General features: G+C 41.4%; 1 protein-coding gene across 1 annotated transcript in view; it reads left to right on the top strand.

The window, feature by feature from the left end:
• LOC103607562 (vomeronasal type-2 receptor 116-like) overlaps window positions 1–5,943 on the top strand; it is a 24,411-nt gene extending 18,468 nt beyond the window's left edge. The window contains 4 exon segments of the mRNA XM_008592055.1: window positions 219–252; window positions 255–341; window positions 4,852–5,558; window positions 5,560–5,943. Coding sequence (XP_008590277.1) covers window positions 219–252; window positions 255–341; window positions 4,852–5,558; window positions 5,560–5,943 — 1,212 coding nt within the window.
• Window positions 5,944–12,175: the final 6,232 nt, after the last annotated feature.

Here is a 12,175-nt window from a genome sequence, read left to right as displayed (position 1 = left end):
TGATCCCCTTTCAAGAGTTTATCTCACTTGCTACCCTTGTGGGTGCCTCTTCAGTATGGCTTCTTTGACGTAACTGAGATGATTTTTTCCTGTGAAAAAATTCTCATTTTGTGGGTAAGAAAGATACAGGATTGCTTCTCTGGGCTGGTTCAGGACAGGACCTGTGTCCTGTGTCTCTGGATTGGTTGCTGATAACACTCCAGCTCATCTTTCCTCAGGTCCCCAGCTCTGTCTCCAGCAAGAGTTGTGCTCCAGATTCAGCCAGATCCCCCAACAGGGATTCCCCCACTGCTGTTTTGAGTGCAGCCCCTGCCCCAAGAGACCATTTGAAGAGCAAAGAGGTGAGCGCTCCTAGAGGCTGAGTCCTGAGGAACCATCAAGGTACCTCCAGCTTCTCAAATTCTCAGTCCAGTGAGTTGTTGCACAGTCTCGCACCTTCTGTGAACATTGGACATGAGAATGCTGATGAGGAAGCCCCTCTTACAATTATTTTAGGTAAACGTTTTACTGAACAATATCATCCTGCAAATGCATGGATCATAAATGTGCAGCCTGATGAAATCTCATTTATCAAACACTCCATGTCCCTGACACCCTGATCAAAAAACAGAACAGGATCTGTCCCCAGAAGAACCTTCCTGCATTTTTTGGTCATTGTCTCACCAGGTAACTGTCATCCTGTCTTCTATTGATGTCCATAACTTTTGCCTGCTTTTAACCTCCTATTAGTGGAATCTCGGGCTGAGAATTCTTTTGTGTCTTGCTTTTCCCTCCATGTTATGCTTGTGAGATTCACCTCAGTGGTTGTGTGTACTTGTAGTTCTCATGTTTGTGCCTGGGAGGATCCTACCATGTAGACATTCCATGACTTTTTCATCCATTCCAACAGGGATGGCNCTGGGAGGATCCTACCATGTAGACATTCCATGACTTTTTCATCCATTCCAACAGGGATGGCAGATGTGAGAAGTTTCCTGATCAGGGGTTGTTATGAGTAGTGCTGCTATGTCTTTTGTAGACCTATGGAAGGATTTCTGTTGGGTGTGGCATTGACGGGCCACGGGTAGAATACATGCAGCTTTAATTGACACTGGTGGTGGTACCGCTTCACATTCCCACTATGAGTGTAGGCACTGCTCAGTTACTTTCTGTATTAGCTTCCTATAGCTGCTGTAACAGATTACCACAAGCCGATCAGCTTAAAACAACACACATGGACTATCTCACAGTTCCTGTAGTTCAAAAGTCCAGGTACAGCATGCTCCTGCTAGGTTCACTGCTTAGGGTCTCACAAGGCTAAAATTAAAGTGCTGGGAAGACTGTGTTTCTTGGAGGGTCTGGGGAAGAATCTGCTTCCAAGCAATTTCATGTTATTGGTAGAATTCAATTCCCTGTTGTTGTAGGACTGAAGATCCCATATCCGTGAGAGTTGTCAGCACGGGTCATTCTCAGCTTCTAGAAGCCACCCGCATTCCTTGTCACATATCATTCCTCTCATGCTTCAAATCTCTGCTGACTCTTTTTCTGCCAAATATCTACCTCTCCCCTCACCCTTTCCCTGTCCAACTTTCATGGGCTCATGTGATGACACTAGACCCATCTGGATAAGCCAGGATAATCTCTCCATCTCAAGATCCTTAACTTAATCACACCTTAAAAAGCCTCTCTTGCATATGTGTTAACATATGTACAGGTTCCACATGTTAGGGCATTGACATCTTTGGGGAAGGGGCATTATTCTGCCTACCTCATCCTCAGCAGCCATTGGGTTGTTGAGTCTATTCATTTCAGCCATTCTGGTGGGATATAGTGCCATCTCATTGTAGTCCAGAGCAGTAACTTTAACAATCCCCAAAAGAAGAATGGGAAAATTGCAGTATTAGTTTGCTGGTCTGCTGTAACAAAATACACAGGTCTGGGTGGCTTAATAGAAATTTATTTTCTCACAGTTCTGGAAGCTAGAACTCTGAGATCAAGACGTTGGCAGCTTTGGTCTCTTCTGAGGCCCCTCTCCTTGGCTTGCACAAGGCTGTCTTCTCTCTGTGTTTCCCATGTCTTTGCTCTGTGTGCATCTGTGGCCTAATCTTCTCTTCTTACAAGGACACCAGTCATGTTGGATTAGGGCCCAACCTAATGATGTCATTTAACCTTAATTACCTCATCTCTAATTTACCTGTCTTCAACTACAAATGCTCCTCAACTTAAGATGGGGTTACACCCTGATAAACCCATCTTAAACTGAAAGTATCATAAATCAAAAATACGCTAATGCACCTAATCTACCTAACATCACAGCTTTGCCTAGCCTACCTTAAATGTGCTCAGAACACTTACTTTATTTATTTATTTATTTGTCTTTTTTCGTGTCCGGCAACGGATCGCAACCCTCAGTGTTGCGCCCGTACGGGACCAGGACTGGCAACGGGATCGCAACCCTCGGTGCTGCGCCCGCACCTCGCTCAGCCAGTGAGTGGGAACCGGTCTGTATGTGGGATCCGAACCCTCGGCGGGAGCGCCTCTGCTCTCCCAAGCAGCGCACTGTAGCAGTGCGCCACCGGGCCGGCTCAGAACACTTACTTTAGGCAACAGTTGGGCAAAAATCATCTAACACAAAGCCTATTTTATAATAAAGTGTTGAGTATCTTATGTAATTTACTAAATATACTACCAAAAGTGAAAAACGGAATGGTTGTAGAGTATTGATTGTGTATCCTACTGGTTGCATGGCTGACTGGGAGCTGTGGCTCACTGCCCAGCATCATGACAGAGTATCTTACCATATATTGCTAGCCTGGGAAAAAATTTTTTTTTCAAAGTATGATTTCTACTGAATGCACATCTCTTTTGCACCATCATAAAGTCAAAAACTTGTAAAACCATAGGTGGAACCATTGTAAATCAGGGCTCATCTGTACAGTCACATTCTGAGACACTGAAGATTAAGGCATCAACACATGAAATTTAGGGGACCACGGGTCAGCCAATAATTGCTAATAAGAACAGATCCTGCTACTACTTGGAAAAAAATTAACCACTAAAAAAAAAAAAAACCCTCATAAAAACAAGTATGTAGGGTAGGCACTTTTTTTCTGTGCTTCAGGGTCTAATGTAGCCTATCCTGGCCTTGGTACCTAGAATAATTCATAAATGCAATAATATCTTAAAATGTTCATTAGAGCACTCAGCACCTAGGGAGCCTCCCTTGACAGAGCTGGTGTCATTATCAACATGTGGCAGATGTGAGGGTCTCTGTGTCTCCCACAGACGTGAAGATATGCCTTTTGTGCCCTGCGGAACAGTACCCGAGCCTTGCCAGAGACTGTTGCCTGCCCAGGACAGAGACCTTCCTGGCCTTTGATGATCCACTGGGACTCACGCTGGCCTCAGCGGCGTTCATGCTGGCCAGCCTGGTGGTGCTGGTCCTTGCAGTGTTCCTGAAGCACTGGGACATGCCCATGGTCAGGGCCAACAACAGAGCTCTTAGCTACAAGCTTCTTGCCTCCCTGAGCCTCTGTGCTCTCTTTCCTTTCCTTTACCTTGGCTGCCCCACCACTGCCACCTGCTTTCTCCGCTGGACCACCTTGGCTGTCCTATTTACTGTGGCTATCTCCTCTGTCCTGGCCAAGACCCTCACTGTGGTCCTTGCCTTCAGGGCCACCAGACTGGGGCACAGGATTCAGGTGTGGCTGAAACCCGGTGCCTCCACCTTAGTGGTTTTTGTCACCTCCTTGATGCGGGTTGTTCTCTGTGGGGTCTGGCTGGGGATCTCTCCACCATTTCCCAACATGGACATGGCCTTCGAGCCCCACCATATTGTCATCTATTGCCAGGAGGGCTCTGGCATTGCTTTCTACTGTGTGCTGGGCTACCTGGGTCTCCTGGCTGGGAGCACTTTCTCTGTGACTTTCTTGGCCAGGGGTCTGCANACCAGTCATGTTGGATTAGGGCCCAACCTAATGATGTCATTTAACCTTAATTACCTCATCTATAATTTACCTGTCTTCAACTACAAATGCTCCTCAACTTATGATGGGGTTACACCCTGATAAACCCATCCTAAATTGAAAATATCATAAATCAAAAATACGCTAATACACCTAATCTACCTAACATCACAGCTTTGCCTAGCCTACCTTAAATGTGCTCAGAACACTTACTTTAGGCAACAGTTGGGCAAAAATCATCCAACACAAAGCCTATTTTATAATAAAGTGTTGAGTATCTTATATAATTTACTAAATATACTACCAAAAGTGAAAAACGGAATGGTTGTAGAGTATTGATTGTGTATCCTACTGGTTGCATGGCTGACTGGGAGCTGTGGCTCACTGCCCAGCATCGTGACAGAGTATCTTACCATATATTGCTAGCCTGGGAAAAAATTTTTTTTCAAAGTATGATTTCTACTGAATGCACATCTCTTTTGCACCATCATAAAGTCAAAAACTTGTAAAACCATAAGTGGAACCATTGTAAATCAGGGCTCATCTGTACAGTCACATGCTGAGACACTGGAGATTAAGGCATCAACACATGAAATTTAGGGGACCACGGGTCAGCCAATAATAATTGCTAATAAGAACAGATCCTGCTACTACTTGGAAAAAAATTAACCACTAAAAAAAAAAAAAAAAAAAACCCTCATAAAAACAAGTATGTAGGGTAGGCACTTTTTTCTGTGCTTCAGGGTCTAATGTAGCCTATCCTGGCCTTGTTACCTAGAATAATTCATAAATGCAATAATATCTTAAAATGTTCATTAGAGCACTCAGCACCTAGGGAGCCTCGCTTGACAGAGCTGGTGTCATTATCAACATGTGGCAGATGTGAGGGTCTCTGTGTCTCCCACAGACGTGAAGATATGCCTTTTGTGCCCTGAGGAACAGTACCCGAGCCTTGCCAGAGACCGTTGCCTGCCCAGAACAGAGACCTTCCTGGCCTTTGATGATCCACTGGGACTCACGCTGGCCTCAGTGGCGTTCATGCTGGCCAGCCTGGTGGTGCTGGTCCTTGCAGCGTTCCTGAAGCACTGGGACACGCCCATGGTCAGGGCCAACAACAGAGCTCTTAGCTACAAGCTTCTTGCCTCCCTGAGCCTCTGTGCTCTCTTTCCTTTCCTTTTCCTTGGCCGCCCCACCACTGCCATCTGCTTTCTCCGCTGGACCACCTTGGCTGTCCTATTTACTGTGGCTATCTCCTCTGTCCTGGCCAAGAACCTCACTGTGGTCCTTGCCTTCAGGGCCACCAGACTGGGGCACAGGATTCAGGTGTGGCTGGAACCTGGTGCCTCCACCTTAGTGGTTTTTGTCACCTCCTTGATGCGGGTTGTTCTCTGTGGGGTCTGGCTGGGGATCTCTCCACCATTTCCTAACATGGACATGGCCTTCAAGCCCCACCATATTGCCATCTATTGCCAGGAGGGCTCTGGCATTGCTTTCTACTGTGTGCTGGGCTACCTGGGTCTCCTGGCTGGGAGCACTTTCTCTGTGACTTTCTTGGCCAGGGGTCTGCATGATGCCTTCGATGAGATCAAGTTCCTCACCTTCAGTAAGCTGCTTTTTCTGCAGCGTCTGGATAGCCTTTCTGCCCATGTACCAAAGTACACAGGGCAAGTCCACTGTGGCTGTGGAGATCTTCTCTATCTTGGCCCCCACTGCAGGGCTGCTGGGTGACATCTTCATCCCCAAGTGCTACATTACCCTACTGAAGCCTGAGCAGAATGCCCCAGACTTATTAAGGAGAGGATGCTGGGCTCAGTGGGAAAGGCAGAGCGAGGCACTCCAGATCAGTCATCTCCCCAGGCCTCCACCACAAAGCCTCAGGAGCCCGTCCTTGCTGAAGACATCAAGACCACATGATTTGTACTCATTATTTCCATGTAGATTAATAGAGACTCAAAAGACAGGTCAAGAGAAGGGCGAAACACATAGATTTAACTGCTAATGACTATTGAATCAAGATGGTAGACATACGGATAGTCACTGTCTATTCTCTTTGCATGTATTAAAAAATTTTTTAAAAAGCCAATGAGGCAAAAATAATAATGATGATAATAATAAGTGTTGGTGAGGATGAGAGGAATTTAAATTCTACTGGTGGGAATGTAAAATAGAAACTAGTCTGGAAGTTCTTCAAAATGTTAAACATTGAGTTACCATGTGACCCAGAAATTCTACTCCTTGATATATACCCAAGAGAAATGAAAACATACATCCATGAAAAAACTTGTACATGAATGTTCAGAGCAGATTTATGTATAATAGCCTAAAATTGGAACAACCTAAATGTCCATCAACTGAAGAATGGACAAACAAAATATGGCACGTCCATACAATGGAATGTTATTTGGCAATAAAAAGGGAATGAAAGACTGATATGTGCTACCACATGGGTAAACCTTGAAAACATTATGTGGAGTAAAAGAAGCCAGACACAGAAGACCACACTGAGGGTACTTCAGAAAGTTCATGGACAAATAGAATTGAAAAATAATATGAATCTTTTTATGAAGTTTTTGAAGCAAGCTGGTATTGTAAGATTCTATTTGCATGAAATATTGAGAATAGGCAAATCCGCAGAGACAGAGCGTGAATTAGTGGTTGCTTAGAGCTGAAGAGGTTTGGGGACTGGTGGATGATGACTAAGGGTGCAGCATTTCTTTTTGGGTTGATGAAGTTCTGAAATTGATTTTGGTGATGGTTGAATATACTAGAAACATTAAAGTGTATGCTTTAAGTGGTAAATTGTATGATATATGAATTATATCAATAAAGCTGTTACTAAAAAGAATTATCAGTTACAAAGTATGGACCTTCATTACTTCTCAATTTTAAAAAAAAAGATCAAATATTTAAAATTAGATAATTACAAATTCAAATATTGAATGTTCAGTGATGTAAAGGAGCTATTCCTTTTGTATTTTTTTTTTTAGTTTTAATAATGAGGTTATGATTATGATTATGTTAGAAAATGGTTTTTATCTTTTGGAATTACAGATAGTAGGGAAAATGGTACAGGGATTGAGGTTTACTTTTTTATTTTTTAAAAAATTTTATTTTATTTTGTCAATAAACAATGTGGTTGATTATTGTGGCCAATAACCGAAATCTCCCTCCCTCCTCCCTATCCCCCCTCTTTCCCAACAATGTCCTTTCTGTCTGCTTGTCATATCAACTTCAAGAAATTGTAATTGTTGTGTCTCCTTCCCTCCCCCTCCTCCCCAGTTGTTTGTGTAATTATTTATTTATTTTTAGCTCCCATGAATAAGTGAGAACACATGATATTTCTCTTTCTGTGCCTGACTTGTTTCACTTATTATAATTCTCTTTAAGTCCATCTATGTTGTTGCAAATGGCAGTATTTCATTCTTTTTTATAGCTGAGTAGTATTCCATTATGTAGATATACCACATTTTCCATATCCACTCATCCAATGATGGACATTTGGGCTGGATCCAACTCTTAGCTATTGTAAAGAGTGCTGCAATGAACATTGGGGAACAGGTATGCCTTCGACTTGATGATTTCCATTCCTCTGGGTATATTCCTAGTTGTGGGATAGCTGGGTCATATGGTAGATCTATCTGCATTTTTTTTCCTTTTTGTCTTTTTTACTGACCGGCAATGGGATCGCAACCCTTGGTGTTGCACCCGCACCGCGCTCAGCCAGTGAGTGGGAACTGGTCTCCATATGGGATCCGAACCCTTGGCAGGAGCGCTGCCGTCTTAAATATTTCAGTGGTTAGGAGGGCTTCCCTATGAAATGGCTGATGCAGATCCCCAGAACCCCCAGAAAGCCTCAAGTGTATTCCTCACAATCCAGAGCCCTATCAGAATCATTTCCCAGTACACCTGATTCCATCTTCACATGCCAACGTACGCCTCTTCCTGTGCCCCTGGAAGCTTTGTAGGGATAAGGGTCCTGGGTCAGCAAACGTGGATGACATTTCAGGAGCAGATAACCTTCGATGATGTGGCTGTAGACTTCACCCAGAAGGAGTGGGGGCTGCTGGGCACTGCCTAGAGGACCCTGTACCGCAGCGTGGTGCTGGAGACCTTTAGGAACCTAGTCACTGTGGATGAGGCTGGGCCCTGTGTTGGTTTTTTCTGCCTGGGATCTCAGCAGAATGGATTTGACCTGGCCAGGGGTATGAGGTCACTGAAAGCTAGGAGAGTTTCTCCTCATCCACACCCTCATACCCTGGTCTCTCAATTGATCAGGACCTTGGAGGGATCTCCAAGCCAGATATCATTGCCCAGATGGAGCTTGAAGCAGAGCCACGGATGATGAGCAGAGTACTCCCTGGAGATTCCTGGGCAGGTGGGATGGGGGAAAGGTCTTTACAGTCAATGTTCATTTATATTTTTCTTCATATTTACCCTGTCTTGTACTCTCCATTTCTTCTAGCATAATGATAGTACCACCCAGGAATCATTTTTCTTTTATTAGCGCCCTTTATGATTTCTTTTATAGTGACAAAATTCCTCCACTTTGTGTTTGTCTGACAATGTGTTTATTTCGTCTTTATTTCAGAAAGAAAATTTTAGATTGGCAGGTTTTTTTCCCCAGCACTTTAAAGATATCATGCTATCAGAAACCAGATTCCACGGTTTCTGTTGAGAAGTCAGCCCTTCATCTTATTATTGTTACTTTGAAGAAAATGGATCTTTTTATTTTTATGCTAACAATATTTGTTAAAATGCACAAATTTAAAGTATATAATTGAAAAATCTTGACAAATGTGTTCACCTGTGCAACCTGCACCCAAATTGAGATTGAAGATATATTCATTACCCCACAAAGTTCCCTTTTTACCCCTTTCTGTTTAACAAGGGCAGCACTGTTCTGATTTTTTTCCACCATAGGTTACATAGCCTCTTCCAGAACCTCTTATAAAGAGAATAATATGAGTACTTCAAAAAGTTCATGGAAAAATAGAATTAAAAGATAGTACAAGTATCTATATGAACTTTTCGAAGTACCCTTGTACATTACTACTTTTATTTTCATTATTTCTTTTGTATAAGGCTCAACCTAAGATTTTTACTTCTGAGGAATATTCTAGTTTATTTAATGAACCATAGTTTGTTTTCTATTCTACTGTTGATGAACATTTGGATTGTCTCTAGGTTTTGGCGATTATGAATAATGCTGCTATGAACATTCTAAAACAAGGCTTTTGGTGGACCTATGTTTTTAGTTCTGTTGGGTAAATATCTAGGAGTGGAATTGCTGGTTCATAGATGAACAAAAGTTGATTTTATTAATTGTTTCTTTTATGATTAGGTTTTCTTTTCTAATGTCCTAAAAAAATCTTTCCCTATGCCAGATTTCAAAGATGTTCTCCTGTTTTCTTTTGGTAGTTTTATAATTTTAGCTTTTACATTAAGGCCTATGATCCATCTTGAATTTTTTTCTAAACATGAATTAGTAGACAAGGCATTTATTTATTTATCAGAAAATATGTTTTATTTCATTTGTAATTATCTAAATCTTTTTTCAATTACAGCAATACATAATAAATATTTGTAATATAGTAAATGTGTAGTAATACATACTAAATTTTGTTTAGTAAGTATTATTTGAAGTATTAATCTCTTACTTAGAATTTACTTTGATAAATATGTATATATTTTTATTATTTTTTACTGATTATACATATTGATGGGGCTCATAACTAACTGTCAGCACTTGTGCCCAAGATGTGATGATCAGATCAATACCATCAGCATGCCACCACCTCATATTGTAGTTACTTCCTGTGTCCTCCACCCAACCTCTCCCCAACTTCTCTCCCTACCCCACCCCAGCAACCCTCGGTCTGTTTTCTCCCTCTGCAAGTCCAGCACACCACTGTGGTCTTTTCTTTCCCACTTTTGGTATTTTCCCCTCTGTGCCTGGCTTATTTTACTTGATATAATTTTCTCCAAGCTCATCCATGTTGCTGTGAGTGGCAGAATTTCATTCTTTTTTATGGCTGAGTAGTATTCCATTGTGTACATACACTACATTTTCCTTATCCAATCATCTGTTAATGGACATTTAGGCTGGTTCCATATCTTGGCTATTGTAAATAGAGCTGCAGTGAACATCGGAGTGCAGGTATCCCTTCGACATGATTTCCATTCCTTTGGATATATATACCCTGTAGTGGGATTTCCGGATCATATGGTAGATCTATGTGTAGTTGTTTGAGAAACCTCCATACTGTTTTCCATAATGACTGTACTAATTTACAGTCCTATCAAGAGTGTAGGAGGCTTCCCCTTTCTCTGCTTTCCTGTCAGCATTTGTTATTCTCAGTCTTTTTTATTATAGCCAGTCTGACAGGGATGAGATGATATCTCAATGTGGTTTTACTTTGTGTTTCCCTGATGATTAGTGATGTTGAACATTTTCTCATGTACCTGTTGAACATTTGTGTGCCTTCCTTCGAGAAATGTCTATTCAATTCCTTTCCTCATTTTTTAATTGGGTTGTTTTTTCACTGTTAAATTGTATGAGTTCCTTGAATATTCTGGATATTAATCCCTTGTCAGATGAATAGTTTACAAATATTTTCTCCAACTCCTCCCATTCTGTGAGTTGTCTTTTCACTCTTTTGGTGTCTCCTTTGCTGAGCAGAAGCTTTTTAATTTGATGTAATCCCATATATATATATATATTTTTTTTTTTCTTTTGTTGCCTTTTTGTTGTTGTTGCTTTTGGGGTCTTATTCATAAAGTCTTAGCCCAGTCCTACTTCCTGAAGTGTTTCCCCTAAGTTTTCCTTTAGTAGTTTTATAGTTTCAGGTCTTATACTTACGTCTTTAATCCATTTTGAGTTGATTTTGGTATATGGTGAGAGGTGCAGATCTAGTTTCATTCTTCTACATATGGTGTCCAGTTTTCCCATTACCAGATATTGAAGAGGCAGTCTTCTCCCCAATGTATGTTCTTGTTGCCTTTGTCAAAGATCAGTTGGCTGCAAGTACGTGGGTTGATTTCTGGGTTCTCTGTTCTGTTCCATTGGTTCAAGTGTCTATTTTTATGCCAGTACCATGCTGTATTGTTTACTGTGGCTTCATAGTATAATTTGAAATCAGGTAGTATTATGCCTTCAACTTTATGTTTTTGCTCAGGATTGCTTTGGTCTATACAGGGTCTTTTGCTGTTCCGTATGAATGTTAGGATTGCTTTTTCTATTTATGTGAAGAATTTCATTGGTATTTTGATGGGGATTGCATTGAATCTGTAGATCTCTTTGGGTATTATGGACATTTTCACAACGTTGATTCTTCCTGTCCAAGAGCATGGAATGTCTTTTCACCTTTTTGTGTTTTCTTTAATTTCTTTCAGTAGTGATTTGTAGTTCTTGTAGAGATATTTCACCTCCTTGGTTAAATTTATTCCTAGGTATTTTATTATTATTTTTGACTATTGTAAATGGGATTACTTTCTTGATTTCTTTTTCCGCTAGTTCGTTTTTGGATAATATAAACACTACTGACTTTGGGGCATTGATTTTGTATCGTGCAACATTACTGAAATTATTAATCATCTCTAAGAGTTTTTTGGTAGAATGTTTTGGTTTTTCTATTTATAGGATCATGTCATCTGCAAACAGGGACTCCATCTTTCCCAATCTGGATGCCCTTTATTTCTTCATCTTGCCTGATTGCTCTGGCTAGTACTTCCAATACCATGTTAAATAGGAGCAGCGGTAGTGGGCATCCTTCTCTTGCTCGTGTTTAGGATGATATTGGTGGTGTTTTTGTTGTATATGGCTTTTATTGTGTTGAGATTCTTTCTATACATAATTTTCTGAGAGCCTTTATCATGAAGCAGTGTTGAATTTTGTCAAATGCTTATTCTGCATCTATTGAGATAATCATGTGGTTTTTATCCTTGATTTTGTTGATGTGGTGTATCACATTTATTGACTTGTGTATGTTGAACCATGCTTGTCTCCCTGGGATGAATCCCACTTGATCACAGTGTACAGTTTTTTTGATGTGCTATTTTATTCTAATTGCTAGTATTTTTTTTTTCCTTTTTGTCTTTTTTCGTGACCGGCAACGGATCGCAACACTCAGTGTCACGCCCGTACCGGACCGGGACCGGCAACGGGATCGCAACCCTCAGTGTTGCGCCTGCACCTTGCTCAGCCAGTGAGCGGCCGGTCTGTATGTGGGATC

This window comes from Galeopterus variegatus, unplaced genomic scaffold (assembly GCF_000696425.1).
Source record: "Galeopterus variegatus unplaced genomic scaffold, G_variegatus-3.0.2 Scaffold7540, whole genome shotgun sequence".
In the NCBI taxonomy this organism is placed as follows: domain Eukaryota; kingdom Metazoa; phylum Chordata; class Mammalia; order Dermoptera; family Cynocephalidae; genus Galeopterus; species Galeopterus variegatus.
This window is presented reverse-complemented; position numbering and strand designations above follow the sequence as displayed.